The sequence below is a fragment of the Eurosta solidaginis genome, chromosome 3 (genome assembly GCF_040869045.1).
Source record: "Eurosta solidaginis isolate ZX-2024a chromosome 3, ASM4086904v1, whole genome shotgun sequence".
NCBI classification, from domain to species: Eukaryota; Metazoa; Arthropoda; class Insecta; order Diptera; family Tephritidae; genus Eurosta; species Eurosta solidaginis.
This window is the reverse complement of record NC_090321.1, coordinates 18,352,194-18,368,965: the sequence shown is the minus strand read 5'-3', so window position 1 is coordinate 18,368,965 and position 16,772 is coordinate 18,352,194. Positions and strand designations below refer to the sequence as shown.

General features: G+C 35.7%; 1 protein-coding gene and 1 long non-coding RNA gene across 9 annotated transcripts in view; one reads left to right on the top strand and one right to left on the bottom strand.

Annotated features, from left to right (window-relative positions):
* The window catches only part of LOC137243402 (uncharacterized), a 222,854-nt gene extending 215,714 nt beyond the window's left edge, over positions 1-7,140 (bottom strand). For 2 of the 8 annotated variants that reach the window (XR_010950520.1, XR_010950518.1), the window contains exons 1-3: positions 6,844-7,138; positions 4,214-4,286; positions 4,052-4,148 (exon numbers count right to left, since the gene is read on the bottom strand). This is a non-coding gene — a long non-coding RNA (uncharacterized lncRNA). Of the gene's footprint in view, positions 1-4,051; positions 4,149-4,213; positions 4,287-6,843 lie in introns of all 8 variants that reach the window. The other 6 variants (XR_010950522.1, XR_010950521.1, XR_010950517.1 and 3 more) reach the window with 5 other exon arrangements.
* mtt (mangetout) overlaps positions 1-16,772 on the top strand; it is a 409,542-nt gene that overhangs the window by 320,508 nt on the left and 72,262 nt on the right. Inside the window, exon 5 of the mRNA XM_067771149.1 lies at positions 3,653-3,797. Within this exon, the coding sequence (XP_067627250.1) occupies positions 3,653-3,797 (145 nt within the window). The remainder of the gene's footprint in view (positions 1-3,652; positions 3,798-16,772) is intronic.

Below are 16,772 nucleotides of genomic sequence, written 5' to 3'. Positions count from 1 at the left end.
CGGCCAATTTAATGTTTGTCACACTTTCTTTCCGGCAAATGCCCCAGAGTCTGACCTATACCAAGAAATCTTATTTATTGTGCTATTTGTTTGAAATATTGTATACCCCCATACCAACTTGACTGGCTTATTATTTTAGAAACTTTGCTTTCCTGCAAGTACACCAAAGACTGATCGTTTGTCATTAATCTTAAGCATTAATTGGCAAGTTCGATTCTTCACTGGATTCAAAGCTTATGTTGTTTTTTGTTTTAACGCGTGTTTTCCAAATAAACAAAGTATTTTCCTATTCCGAAATTATGGCTACCAACATTGGCTTGGTTGCCAGGATGCAGTTGGTGCGCTACTGATCTTACTTTTGAATCTAAAACAAGTAAGGAAGGCTAAGTTCGGGTGTAACCTAATATTACATACTCAGCTGAGAGCTTTGGAGACAAAAACAGGGAAAATCACTATTTTGCAAAATGAGCCTAGGGCAACCCTGCAATGTGTTTGTATGACATGGGTTTCAAATGAAAGGTACTAAAGGGTATTTTAAAAGGGATTGCGCCATAGTTCTATAGGTGGACGCCTTTTCGAGATATCGCAATAAGGGTGGACCAGGGGTGACTCTAGAATGTGTTTGTACGATATGGGTATCAAATTAAAAGTATTAATGAGGGTCTTAAAACGGAGTAGCCCTGTGAAGGCGTTTTCGAGATATAGAACAAAATGTGGACCAGGGTGACCCAGAACATCTTGTGTCGGGTACCGCTAATTAATTTATATATGTCATACTACGAACAGTATTCCTGCCAAGATTTCAAGGGCTTTTGATTTCGCCCTGCAAAAATTTTTCATTTTCTTCTACTTAATAAATAGGTGTCACATTCATTTTACAAAGTTTTTTCTAAAGTTATATTTTGCGTCAATAAACCAATCCAATTACCTTACCATGTTTCATCCCTTTTTTCATATTTGGTACAGAATTATGGCATTTTTTTCATTTTTCGTAATTTTCGATATCGAAAAAGTGGGCGTGTTCATAGTCGGATTTCGGCCATTTTGTATACCAAGATAAAGTGAGTTCAGATAAGTACGTGAACTAAATTTAGTTAAGATATATCGTTTTTTGCGCAAGTTATCGTGTTAAGGGCCGAGCGGAAGGACAGAAGGTCGACTGTGTATAAAAACTGGGCGTGGCTTAAACCGATTTCGCTCATTTTCACAGAAAACAGTTATCGTCATAGAATCTATTCCTCTACCAAATTTCACAAGGATTGGTAAATTTTTGTTTGACTTATTGCATTAAAATTATTCTAGACGAATTAAATGAAAAAGGGCGGAGTTACGTTCATTTTGAAAAATTCTTTTATCTGTGTATTTTGCTGCGCTGCACCAAACGATTACTGGAGTCGAATTTTGACATAATTTAATGTAAAGATATTAAATTGTTTGTTAAAATTTGACTTAAAATTTTTTTGTTTTTAAGTGGGCGTGTTCGTCATCCGATTTTGCCAGTGTTTATTGAGCACACATATAGTAGTAGAGTAACGTGCCTGCCAAATTTCATCATGATATCTTCTACGACTGCCAAATTACAGCTTTCGAAACTTTTAAATTACCTTCTTTTAAAAGTGGGCGGTGCCACGCCAATTGTCAAAAGTTTTACTAGTTTTCTATTTTGCGTCACAAGGTCAACGCACCTATCTAGTTTCATCGCTTTATCCGTCTTTGGTAATGAATTATCGCACTTTTTCGTTTTTTCGAAATTTTCGATATCGAAAAAGTGAGCGCGGTTGTAGTCCGATTTCGTTCATTTTAAACAGGGATCTGAGATGAACGCCCAGGAACCTGCATACCAAATTTCATCAAGATACCTCAAAATTTTGATATATAGAAGTCTATATCTATCTCGATTAGTTTATGCCGTTACGGATTAACCTTATGCGAACAAAGTTAATATACTCTGTGAGCTCTGCTCAGCTGAGTATAATCAAGTATTCTTTTATGTATGAAATATTCTTTCACTTTATTCATACTTCACTGTGCTATATACAATAATTTTAATATTTGCACGCTTCTTTATATCTGTTGTATTCACGTAAACAAGCAAAATAAAAAATATTACTTAAAATGCTGATTTCAACACATTGCGCAATTTCATTGCAACATTTTATTGCAGACAAGTACTTTGGTATTGCAAAGGCATGCAAAAGTTGATTGCAGCGAGCAATGATTAATTTTCTGCGTTTTTACCAAGTTTTATTAAGACCCAAATATCAAATTACTGCAGCGCATACCAACCAGTATAATAAATCAAATGCTGCTTTTAGTCTAAATTGCAGGTTGCTTGTTTACTAATTAAAAGCGTCAGCTCAAGTATTTTAAGTTTAATGAAGCCAAGTGTTTAATTTACTACGAAATTGTTTAGCACATCGCAGGAACCGCTCGCCAGTAGATGATTTTAAAATATTTCAATAAGTGCAGAAACTCAGGCGTACACATCCTGCAGTCATAAGCCAAAGTAGTCAGCAAACATTTTAGTTCATTAACTAGATTTTGTGGGGATAATCATACTAGTTGGTGTTTGAATAGTTCACTGACTAGAAATTTTTGAGTTATTTATACTAGTCAGTTTTTGAATAGTTTATTGACTAGAATTTTGTGGCGTTATTCATATAAGTAAGTATTTCATTTGGATTTTGTCTGTCGAACGCGATTAAATGCGATAATCCTTTCTGCCGGCAATTTGCAATACATACTTCAATAAAGAAGGCTAGATTTCGTATCAGCGGGCACATAAGCACAAACACGCGCACGTACCACCTCACCGTCACTTCTGTCGATTAAAAATGCCGTTAAAAGGGTCAAGCCTTTTAAATCCTTAGGCCCAAACGGAATAGCTTTGCCAATGCTAAAACACCTTGAACATAAGGGCATCAGCTACCTAATGCATGTTTTGTACTTTTCACTTAAGCCATTGTCATTTCAGAATAATAAAGAATGGCAAGAATAATCCCAATAACAAAGCCCGGAAACTCAGTTAACGATGGTGAGTCATATCTACCGATGTCACTCATTTAAATATAAATATTCTGTTCTCGTGGCACTTGATCTGTCAAAAGCTTTTGAGACAATCCACACTAATTCGCGAAGTAGCATCGCGAAGTCACGCCCGGAGAACGCTGTTATCAATAACTATTGCGTAAACTAAGTAGTATGCCATCTGGTATTATTCTGACGAGAGGCTGACTAGCGCTTTAATTGGTATGAGCCTGATGCATATACTGACTAGTATGTCATCGGTTCGATTCTGGTGCATATAATGACCAGCTTGTCAGCAGGTCTGATGCTGATGCAGAGACTGGTAATTGATATTTCGTAGGACATCGCCGTGTAAAAAATACCAGTTGCCAATATGAAAAAAAGACAGAATTCTAACTGGTTGGGATTTTTGACAAACTAGTATTCTTCTAGTATACGAATAATTGGCACTTTGAAACTATTTTGAAAAAAAAAAATTATAATTCTTTCAATTCTTCAATCTGTTCGGCTACATTTTTGGTGATTTTTATTTCCAATAAATAATTTATTCTGCAATCTTAAAAATTTGCGCCAAAAGTTTTAAGTTTTTGTTTTCATAAAATTTTTTTTTCTTCTATCAATGCAGGCTTTCGAGGAATTAGAAGATTTGCTGGCGCGTCACAACATCTGCATTGCTGTCAAGGAAAAGCTTGTCAAAGATTCTGGTGTTGCTGAGGAGATAGCCTACGATAATATTGTGCAAAAACTACTAACAAAGCCACGTGCAAGAGGTGAGTGTAGTCAAAATAGTTAAATAGTTTGTTGGTATAAGTACACCGAAAGAAATTGAGCTAGTAAAATCAAGAAATCAGCTTAAAGTTGTTTCGACCGAGCTTTTCTCAACTGAACAATTTTGGTTAATCAATTGAACAGAAGAAAAACTATTCATTAGAGCTAACAATATTCTGTAAAAACGACAGATGCTTAATAAAACTTACTGATATTTCTGTTGAAAGAACTGATTTCATTTTATAGAGAAACTTACGTTAACATTGCTAATTACTTTTTTATTATGACCATGGTGCGGCATAAATCTTTGTTATACCAACAGTCTTCACTATTCGGCCAATGTTGAAGAAAATCTGTAATTTTAACAGTTGCGATTTGTATTCTTATGGTGACAGAAAGATTTGTTAAGTTAACATACCAGCGCTAAGTGGACATCATGTTGTGTTAGTAGCGTGCTACGCCGAGCACACCGAAAACTCTGGGATCAAGTCCTGTTAAACGAAAATTCAAAATCTTTAGTTGTGGCTTACATTTGCTGAAATTTTTTGTGTTTATTTCATTTTAAAAATGATCAATTCAGAATAAGCGATTTTGCAGTAAATGACGGGATGAACTCCTTGCTGTCATACAAGAAAGGATTGGCGCACTCGCAGCCTTGGCAGTCGCGTCACTGTTGACGGATACACATTCGGGCCTGTGAAGGGTTTCTTTTATTTGGGAACCAGAATTAATAGCAAAAACAATGTCAGCATGGCAATCAAATGGAGCATAACTCTTACCAACAAGTGATACTTTGGACTGAATATACAATATAGAAGTAGAGTCATTTCTCGCCGAACGAAAATCACTCTATAAAAGCCCCTGATATAAACTGTCCAGATATATGACTCAGAATCATAGACGGTGTTCAGAGACGATGAGATGGCCATTGGAGTGTTCAAGTAAAAATTTTTCCAGAAGATTTACGGGTCCTGTTCCCGTGATTCCGACGACGAAGGAGGTATAATGATGAGATATGACGATAGTGCAGCGAATAATAGTACAAAATGTTCGCTGGCTAGGTTATGTTGTGCGCATGGATGAAGACATTACGGCCAAGAAAGTATAGCAGTCGAACCGGTAGTTACAAAGTAGAGGAAGGGCTAAACCTCCACTCAGTTGTCGGAGGCAGGTGGAGGAAGACTTGACCTTCCTTGGTGCTTCCAATTGGTGTGAGATTTCGCCAAACAGGGATAGTTGGCATGACTTTTTATGAAACGGTCAAAATCTGTTGAACTGATATACAATGCAGTTGATTTTTCCAATTTTTTCTTTTTCAGTGTGAGTGCATGCTAAAGCTTGTAGTGAAAGTAAACAAGTCCTACAACTAAAGCAAAATTTAAGAGACTGGCAAAGTATTATGCGCCAATAACAATTTAATTTAATTACATGAAAAGTATGTACGTGTGCTTACTTACTTACTTAATTGGCGCTTAACCGTCTAAACGGTTATGGCCGTCCAACAAGGCGCGCCAGTCGCTCCTTCGCTCCGTCAACCGGCGCCAATTGGTCACACCAAGGGAGTTTAAATCGTTTTCCACCTGGTCCTTCCAACGGAGTGGGGGCCGCCCTCTACCTCTGCTTCCATAGGCGGGTTCCGATAGAAACACTTTCTTGGCCGGAGCATCATCTTTCATTAGTTTCATTCAGTACGTATGAGATTTTACAAAATGTACACATTTTATGTGCTTTGTTTGCTATGAAACTTTTTAGCAAAGTTTTCTCCTCCTTTCAATTTTTGCAATCAGCAACATTTCGTTTTGTTACTTCTCACATTGACTTTGTGAAAAAACTTGTCATTGTTTGTCGTTAACTCAATTAAAACAAAAAAAGGAAAAGTGACTTTCATATTAATTTAATATGAACTTTAAGAAGAAGTTGTGAGAAGTGTGATGAAAATTTACAGATGCGCACACAAATATAGCAGTGCCGATTTTTATCAAATTTTGTCAATAAGATTATTCTATTTTTATTTTCGATTATTGTGGGAAAGGATTTCAAAATTATTTTAACTAGAACTATGCAAACCAATTTTGAAACCGTTTTCGAAAAATTCAAACATGCGAGAAAATTTTCAAATAATTTCAAATATTTTATTTAGAGTATTAGAATTTTTTATCGTCCAATCGATTTGGGCTTAACAAAGAACAAGTACGAAGTCTTTTTCCGAAGTAGTAGTTTTTCCGAAGAGAGTTTCTGATATTCTTCACTATACAAAATAAAGTTGCCTTTCATATGCAATAAAATCTTGAATAATTTTCGGAAATCGATTTTCGAAAACTAATGCGATTTTCAAAGCATCCACGATACAATAAAACAAGGTAATTATACTTTGACGTATTTGACATAAACTATGTAAGTTTCCTTAGATACAACTTGGCAAATGCTGAAAAAAAATGGAATTTTAGAAAATTTAAAATTTTATATGGGATTTTAAAAAGCATGAACGATTAAGTGTAACTAAAACACGTCAATTGGTGCTTAAGCGTTTAAGTGGTTATGGAAGTCAAACAAGGCGCGCCAGTCGCTTCTTCTCCCTGCCAACTGGCGCCAATTGGTCACACCAAGGAAGTTTAGAACGTCCACCTGTTCTTTCCAGCCGAGTGGGGCCGCCCTCTACCTCTGCTTCCATAGGCGTGTTCCGTTAGAAACACTTTCTTGGCCGGAGCGTCATCTTTCATTCCATAACATGGCCTAGACAGCGCAGCCGCTGCGGTTTAATTCGCTGCACGTCTAGCTTATCGTTACATCTTCTTCGGTACTCGCCATCGCCGACGCGTAGAGGTCCATAAATCTATCGAATAACTTTTCTCTCGAACGCTCCCAGAGCCGCTTCCATCGTCAATCTGGTGTCATTATATTACAGTTCTGACGCTGCAACAGGTTCGGCCCGTTCTACAACTTCATCAGATATGAGATACAGCCCTTGTTTTTGATATTTAGGAAAATCTGTTTGTATATTTCTTAGAGCTAATATTTTTGAGCTTTATCAACTTAACCGTATTTTACCTGCTGAAGAGTAGTTTATTTGGGTTTTACTGCCGCATTCTTCATATCTCCGAGTTTCGATTGTTGTATGCCCGCGCTCTATTAGCGGAACGTTCAGGAACTGGAAAAATGCTTCGTCACTTTGTTCATCTTTCTGGTGACAACAGGATTTGTAGTATTTGTTCCATTCAAAATCTATAGGTAAACGGGAGAATTTTTGTTACCTTTCTTAATCTTATGAATCACTTCGTGGCAAGACCGACCCTTTGCTGCGGTAAGTTCACCAATAATCAGCATTCTGTCCGAATGAGGAGAAAGCTCTTTTCAAATACCGCACAATTTTCTCTCGCGAACAGCTCAGTTATATATTAGGGCACTGTATGAGTACAATTCAGCTAAGCCTTCACACTAATGCAAAGCCGCATGCCCTAACACTGGCTTAAGTTCAAATAAGGGACACAAAATATATGATATTTATTTTGTGTGGATCAAGTACAGAAAAAACGAGTGACTAAGAATATATTTTCCGCAGCTCTTGTTACTTTTTTTTGGACCGATGTTGATTTCGCTACTGGGCCGGTGTTGGGTTCACTACCAATAAATCGACTCATGTAAAGAGATCCAAAGTCTTTTCGTTGAAACTTTGTGTGTTTGCACAATCAACAGATATTACAAATGTTTCACGCTTGGTATTAATACAAAAAAAAGGCAAGTGGAATTTCAAACTAAAATACCTCTTTGGTACGTTAATTTTTTAAGAATATGGGAGCATTTTTTCAAAAGAGCATGTCAATAAGTATCATGAACTAACCAAAACTTTCACTTTGACAGTTCCAAGTTCTCAAAATTTTTTTTAGAATTTTTTACCACAGCTTTTTTTATACATAGGTATTGTTGTAATAGAATATTACTATCTCGCTCTAATTTCACCTGCGCCTTCAATAACACAGCAATATTGCAACTAGAAAGAAGCTTTGCAACAGGCAGCGAACAACAGCTGAGAAGTCATCAGCTGGTGATTAACAGTCAAAAGCAATTATACAAGTACAAAAAAAAACATAGTTTTTCAAATCTGCGTCACAATGATTGTCATATCAAAGAGCTAATTTGAATTAAGTACTTCATTCTTTGCAGGTAAAGCTGCACAAGTTGGTTTCTTGCAGGCATATCATATTTGCCGTTAATAAGCTGAGTGGAAGAGGTGCTTTCAAGGCTCGTTTGACCTCTCGCGCGTTATGTGGCTGTCTAACACTCTAAGCGACACTCTAAGCGACGTGGATATACTCGAATAATACTCCTAGAACAATTTTTTTCGGCTTTGTATATAGTGCTTAGTGCAATAGCAACACAAAATTAAGCAATCTTTTTGTAAAACGCAACGCAATTAAGATATTTTTAAACCACTTTCTTGTGACACCAATTGAAATTAGTTAAGTGTTGAAACTTTTCGAAAACAAACTTTTAGGTTGCCTTATTTATCACAAATCGAACTTACAAAGAATTTTAAACAAGAAATATATATACAAACTTTATGTAAGCACCTTATCATGCCTTGATGTCCCTTTGCATACTTAAAACTGAATTAATTGCACTTTCACTAACTCAAAGAACAAACAAGTAAGGAAGGCTAAGTTCGAGTGTAACCGAACATTACATACTCAGCTGCCAAATTACAGCTTGCAAAACTTTTAAATTACCTTCTTTTAAAAGTGCTCGGTGCCAAGCCCATTGCCCAAAATTTTACTAATGTTCTATTCTGTGTCATAAGGTCAACCCACCTACCAAGTTTCATCGCTTCGTCCTTCTTTGGCAATGAATTGTCGCACTTTTGCGGTTTTTCGAAATTTTCGATACCGAAAAAGTGGGCGTGGTTATCCTGTTACGGACAGACGGACGGACTGACGGACATGACTTTGAATTTCTTTTTTCACCCATATCATTTTTATATACAGAAGTCTATATCTATCTGGATTAGTTTATGCCGTTACGGGGTACCGTTATGCGAACAAAATTAATATACTGTGTGAGCTCTGCTCAGCTGAGTATAAAAAAAAAGAACAAAAAACACAATTCCCATGGCACTAATGTAAAATTTTCCTCATGCCACCTTCACCATAATATGCTAGATGGTAATTTTAATAACTTTTACGAGCCTAACTTTTTGTTTTTGAAGTTTTGTGTAAAGTTTGTGTGTGCCCATGCTTAATTCTCAGTTAACTCGAAAAGTTTTTATTTAAGACAGCTAAGATATCACGCCTACCAAGCAAGTAACTTCCAAGTATTGAAAGAAGTTGCCACTACCTTCAGTTCAAATTGGATAATTGCATAAACGACTTCTATTAAATTAACCCAACAACAATACATGAAATAGTACATAAAAGGGGAAACACTCAATATGGGTAAAGTTGCCGTTTCAAATAAGAGACTTTCGAGAAAGAGTTTTGTGTTTCGTAGCTTTGAAGAGAACTAATTATGTATTCGTATGTGCTACGCCATTTTCTATTAAACCGAAGGGACAACAAATCTTTTCCATCCATTCGTTATGCAGTCTTTCTATTCTGTGTTTATTTATTTGATTTGCACTTCAATATTGAAAGGAATAACCAAAGATTTTCAAACGCTATTTGTTAACCACCAGCTGTTAGCAACTACTCACACACATTCATATATACACAACTACATAGCGTAAGTACAACTGATGCATGCATACGGTGGTGTGCACCCAAATAGGACACTTCTATTTCTAAACAATTATCCACAACTGATTTATACTTGAATTTTTTTGTAAAAAACCTTTTATTAAGAATTTATAGGCTACAGTTAAATTTCAAACAACTGAGAATAGATATCGTTGTGGTAGGTAATGTGTGTAGATACTAGATAATAAATAAAAGATAATAGATAACAGATAATGGATAGTTGACAATAGATAACAGATAATAGATAATATATAATAAATAATAGATAATAGATACTATATTTATATGTAGCACACATACATTTTTCTACAGTCACCTAAGCCGAACATAGATATAGGCGTAGTCGTTATTGCATTCGCACATTTTTCTAGTTGATGCAAATATTGAAACTTTCTTCACCAAAACTTAATGTTTTACAATTGCGTCATTATTGAACAGGGGAAGCGATGTAGTAAAGAATTGGTACGAGTTTTAAAAAGCCTCGATAAATTTTTCATTTTGTTCCTGTACAAGTCACAATCAATATTCTGTATGCAAAATATTCTTTTTCCACAGAACAACTATGGTAGAAAGACTTCACAATTCAAATTATTCAGGTACCTAATTCCCTTAAAATAGTCGCGCTCCTTTTAATTAATACTACAAATTGGAGGGATGGGACGTACATGTTTTATGCCAACTCCAAACGGCATCTGAAAGGCAGACGAACTTCCACTATGAAGCTGAGAAGGATCTTCGTTATGGTAGGCGGCGCGCCACGGCGGCCATCTAATTCCATTACAATGTGCTAAAAGCAAAGTTGTCCCAGATTATTTGGACTGAACCGCTTTCATACTCTCAGTTGCCTCGTTCGCCTATTGCTACCAGGGTATTGACTCTTCGCAAACAGCTTTTTCGTTTAAACGCTTTTTAACTTATCTCATATGCTGCATGTAGTAATCGCTATTGTCTTCTATGTATATGTGCGAGAGCGCTTATTACTCAGCCTTATAAACGCACATAGATGGATGGCAACAATGGTATAAAATCACCGCTAGTTAACGAATAATCAATCAGCTGACTGTTAAACATTGGAAGTGAAGTACGCGAGTAATTTAATTGTGAATTACTACTATAGTAGTGCGGTAAATAAAGCACTTTTTGCTATACTGAATTTATGATTTATTTATTGGACAGAAACAACCAACAGTTTCCTGAAATTTGTTACAATATTATTCACCTATTATTAACAAAATCTTTGAAATTCTGTATATTTTATTTATATTTTATGAAAAATGATTACAAACTCTTAGAATCAAATAGAATATATAAAAAGAATATACAGAAATTAGTTAGGGATAAGTACAGCCGCAAACTGAAAAATAGAACTATTTATTTTCTGCAAATTTCGGCAATTAAATTTTTATTATTTTCGATAATTTGAGAAAAAACTTCCATTAAGTAAACAATGCCAACAAATCTTAAAAGCGTTTACAAAAAAATCAATATTTGGAAAAAAATTTACAGAAACTCAATCAAATTAAGTTTAACAGAGTACAATTTATAGATTTCTCACATAGATTTTTAAAAATTGTTTTCCATGAGTGTCTCAGTTTTTCTCAAATATAAAAAATAAAGCTATGCGCGCTTTGAATGGAAGTAAATATAAAACACTCTTGGAGAAAAAAATTGTCAAAAATCAATATAAGGTTTGAGTAAACTATAACTTGTACTTTGTTGAATTAACATTAGTTGGGCAAGAAAACTGCATTCTCAAATAATTGCAAAAACTCTAAATAAAAAGTTCGAAGTTGTTCTAAAATTTTGCCATGTAATCGATTTTTCCGAAATTGCTTTGAAATCGGTTTGCATTGCTTCAGTTACAAACTTAACGCAAGTTTTTTCTTATATTGTCGAAAATAAATAACAAAAAAAAATTACATTTATGAAATTAGCTAAAAAATGAAGCGAGGACAAATAGCCGCGTTTCTAGAATTTATTAAGACTTTTACTTAAAATTTTACGTAGGTGGTAAGCAAATCTTGAGTTGGAACTTTACGGACAGTTATTAAAAAAAGGCAAAATTCAAATTTTCCTTTTACCTGATCCTCGTTTCGATGGTTCCGATGAAAGAAAGCTACTAGTTTCCTTTGGTTTTCTTGTTTTTAGTCTGAATTATTAGGACCATGTATTATGAACTCAATTTCTCTTGATAATAAAGTGACATATGGCTAAGCACACAATCACTCTCGCTACTAAGCAACCAAAGCCATTACCCATTAACTTTTCATCCTCATCTTCATTCGTTCACATTCCACTTTTGAGTTAGCCAAAATCTCTTTTTACCCCCTGTTGATTTATTGCAACAGCTCATACGCTGGACGTAGAAGTTACGTAGTTGTACATGCGCAGCTTGCACGATTTAGACGACTTTTTGTTTAGACGCTGTGATATTTTGATGCTTTCTAAAGCTCAGCATTTCATTTATGAGTCAAGTGTGCGTACGAGTTATAAGCTTTTAGCAGCTCAGATAATAGCGAGCCAAGTTAAGATTACAAGATATTTAAAGTTATAAAGAAACTTAAACACTCGCACGTGATTTGAGTGTGGAGAGTGAAAAAGGGTTCGAGAGGGACCTCTACTAATGGGCACCTCAATAATTCAAATGTCTTAATTTTGGTGGATATTGTAATTGTGATATTGTGTGGGTATCTGCTTGCTCTGTTTAACCCACCTTCGACCGCTACAAGAACTCGCTGTAATTTTTCAATTTCCTTTTAAGGCAAGGCTTGTATGACCATAATCAAGAAAAATTTTAAAAAAAATCCGACCACCCGTTTTTTAGATATGGGTTGGTCGAAAAATCGACCGTTGGCCGAAAACGGTCTAGTATGCAAAAAAAAACACTCTTTTTTGAAAAAAATGTAACACACAAGGTCAATTTATTTCATCATTTTGTTTCAAGTAAAAGTATTTTTTGATATGATATTGATAGATACATCAGCTTAAAAATGTTTATGATAATCATCAAAATATTTAGTATGTAAATAAATATTGCATTTTTTGCAAGTAAAAATAGTGTGCTTTTTGTATAAATTACATCGGCTATATTTATTTTTAACGCTTTTCATGACGGCGCGTACTCTTTCGTTGCTGCGAGGAAGATTTGTCGGATGACGTATATCTTCATCTCCATCCTAATCCTCATCTTCACCCTTATCCTCGTCGTTATTGTGGTAAGTCAATAATTCGGTTGTGCTTAGGAAGGAAAATCAATTTGTGAAAGTGTTTTCGACTTTTGATTTTTGATATCATGCAGTTGAGCCTCCCTGCATTGATCATTGCGTTACCAATAGCGTTTGTCCATATTGGCCACCACCATTTCTTTCCTCGTATACATGTTCTGTAATTTGTCATCGCATTATCATGAAGGTCCACACCACCCATGCCGTGATTATACGGTTGAAAAACTTTTGGCTGTGGGATAGTGATAGTCTTTTTTTGCTTCCGACAATAACTTTTAGCGAAAACAATTGGTTCGACTATGGAGTTATTAGTTATAACATTGACAACGGTATTATCGTTCCACCGAACAGTCAATATTTCTTGGTTACGATCCAGTTGCTGGTCAAATGTTCCGCGCATTTCTCTTTGTTTAAATTCCTCAACGGAGATTTGTCCATTCTATTTTCGCGAATAGTGCCAGTTGCAAATAATCGACGCTCATTCAAAAGGTGGTATGAAGAGATAAAATTATTAAAGTAAATAATGTGGCACTCAGGGTCAGATACATTTGAAAGCAAGTCTAAGAGAGTTTGTGCGCCTAGGCCGATATTCTGATTGTGAGGGGTTGCTACACCACCGTACAAAGAACTAGAAAATTTTCAGAGCATAAGCACCATGGATTGAATACAAAACGAATCGGCTTTCTTTGATGAACATTTTGCATGAGTGACGGCTAAAGTACGGAATCATCTCTTCGCCTAATATACGGCTAAAGACTCCGAATTGCATAAACCTTTTGTTGAGAGCGTCAGTATGAGGGCAAACCTTGGCAAATCGGTTTGTTGCATTTAAATTGTTGTTATCAGCGAGATGAAAGAACTGTTTAAATTTTTTAAACCGATTGCGATTCAACGCCTGTTTCACAATTGGAACCCCCATGTCTGGTCGAATATATGACCATAATCAATATTGGTCAATATGTGGTAAAATATGGTACTTGAGAGGTACACAATTCCAATAAATGTACGTATTTCCAAAAAACTTCAACCAAAAAATTAGAGAATTAGAAATTTCGAAAGCAAAAGTAAGTACATTTTTAATATCGTGAAGATGAAGAATATTGCTATATTTTGTTCCACCCTTCTTGGCGGTTTCTGGCCAGCGGTCGATTTTTCGACCACTAAAGTTTACGAACATGAAAAGGTTAGAGTTATTGCAATATTCATGTGGCACTTTTTTAAATCTTTTAATTTCATCTTTAGTAACAATTTTTGCTTTTTTTTTTCCTTATTTTTTTATCTGCACAAAAAACGCTTAAAAATAGTGATAATTTCATTCTTTTACGAAAATCCACATTTTAATACTTTTCCTAACAAACATATATATTAGGAACTAACTAAACTCTAAATTTTCCAGTCCTGAAAACGGATCAATAAATTAACACTAAGTTTCAGAGATATGAGAGTCCAAAATTGGTAGTCGAAGAATCGACCAGCGGCCGAAAATGGGTTAAAAGGGTCCCTATAAATTAAATGTACAGACCAATTCTAAATATTCTCGCGGAATTTTGTTCTCGCGGATTTTTTTATTCCCGCTAAAAAGTTCCTCCAATTCTTTTCTCTTAGGGAGAAGAATAATTGGGGAATAGGAATTTCGAATTTTCGAAGTCATTTGAAAATTCGGTGCGCATTTCTTATTTTGTTTAAAAAATTGTAAAGTTTAATTATTGTTGCCAATTTGTTTGAAATTTAGAAATAAGGTATAAACAATGCACATTATTGCATTTCATGTGGTATTCACTGAAATGAGTAATGAATTGGTGCCACAGCAACATCAACAGAGGAGCATAAGAAGAAGACCGGCGGATAACACAAATCCGCCGGAGTTGCCTGCATTCATTCTGCAAAGCAATTTTCTGACGGCCAAGTCGAGTTGAGTTCGCCTTTCGCCATATGCCAAAATCTAAGCCTTCTTAAAAAATCCTTGCGCAATTTCTAGATGGCTGCATCAAATATGCGAAGAGCTCTTCCGTTGCTTATGATATATTTTTCGACTTAAAATAAAGAATATTGTGGTTGTTGTTGTCGCTGTATTAACAGTGAGAATATTGTGGTAGAATGTAAATACATAATTTAGCACAAATTTGTACAAATAAGTGTTCTTTCTTAAAATAATCAATTTCCTTTAACTATTTTGATGCATTTCCTTTAATTTAACTAGTGAAAAAAGTACTATGAAATGGCAGAGAAATCTCCCTCTCCCTCACATTCATAATACCTACTTTTCTCCCATAACCGGTTTCCGCTTTTTCGAACATTGTTCAGAAGAGGTGGAAAGGGAGAAGTGAAAAAACTCACATGGAATTTTTATTTAGAATACGAAGAATGGGAGAAGGGAAAAAACTCGCCCGGAATTTTCGTTTAGAATTGGGCTGGTAATGTTTTTCGATGTCCAAAGTAATTTAGAAGTCAGTATCAGTCTAAGGGAGGTTTCTCTGTAAAAATCTTGCTGATTTTTTCCTTCTTAGGCAATTTATGTACTTTTAATATATTAAATTAGTCACAATCAATTCATTTGAAATTTTTTTTGTTCCCATGCAACTTGATGTGATTTTTAAGTACTTATGTATTCATTCATATAATTCCTTCCGCAAACTCATTTTTGTATAAAACGCATGTCCAAACTATGTGACTTCCCAAAACTTAGACTAAAAGAAAAATGAGTAATGCACAGATGTCATAATTTTTGCATTACACGAGCATCCTACGCTACTTTTGGACAATGTGTTTACAACAAACAAGTAAGGACGGTTAAGTTCGGGTGTAACCGAAAATTACATACTCAGTTGAGAGCTATGGTGACAACATAAGGGATGAAACATGGTAATTTGATTGGGTTATTGACGCAAAACATAACTTTAGAAAAAACTTTGTAAAATGGATGTGACACTTACCATATTAAGTAGAAGAAAATGAAAAAGCTCTACAGGGCGAAATCAGCAACCCTTGGAATCTTGGCAGGAATACTTTTCGTGGTATTGCATTTATAAATAAATTAGCAGTACCCGATAGATGATTTTCTGGATCACCCTGGTCCACATTTTGGTCGACATCGCGAAAACACCTTAACATATATATCTAAGGGCCACCTGCTCTTAAAACCCTCATTATTACCTTTAATTTGATACCCATATCGTGCAAACACATTCTAGAATCACCCTTGGTCCACCGTTATGGCGATATCTCGAAAAGGTGCCCACCTGTAGAACTAAGGATTACTCCCTTTTAAAATACACATTACCACCTTTCATTTGATACCCATATCGTACAAACACATTCTAGAGTCATCCCTGGCCTACCCTAATGGCGATATCTCGAAAAGGCGGCCACCACCTATAGACCTAATGCCCACTCCCTCATAAAATGCTCAGTAACACCTTTCGTCAGATACCCATACCGTACAAATATTCTAGAGTCACCCTTGGTCCACCTTTATGGCGATATCCCGAAAAGGCGTCCACCTATAGAACTAAGGATTACTCCCTTTTAAAATACACATTACCACTTTTCATTTGATACCCATATAGTACAAACACATTCTAGAGTCACCCCTGACCCACCGTAATGGCGATATCTCGAACAGGCGTCCACCTATAGACCTAATGCCCACTCCCTCTTAAAATGCTCAGTAACACCTTTCGTTTGATACCCATATCGTACAAACATTCTAGAGTCACCCCTGGCCCACCCTAATGGCGATATCTCGAAAAGGCGTCCACCTATAGACCTAATGCCCACTCCCTCTTAAAATGCTCAGTAACACCTTTCATTTGATTCACATATCGTACAAACACATTCTAGAGTCACCCCTGGTCCACCTTTATGGCGATATCTCGAAACGGCGTCCACCTATGGAATTAAGGATCACTCCCTTTTAAAATACTCATTAACACCTTTCATTTGATACCCATATCGTACAAACATATTCTAGAGTCACCCCTGGTCCACCTTTATGGCGTTATCTCGAAAAGGCGCTCACCTATAGAAC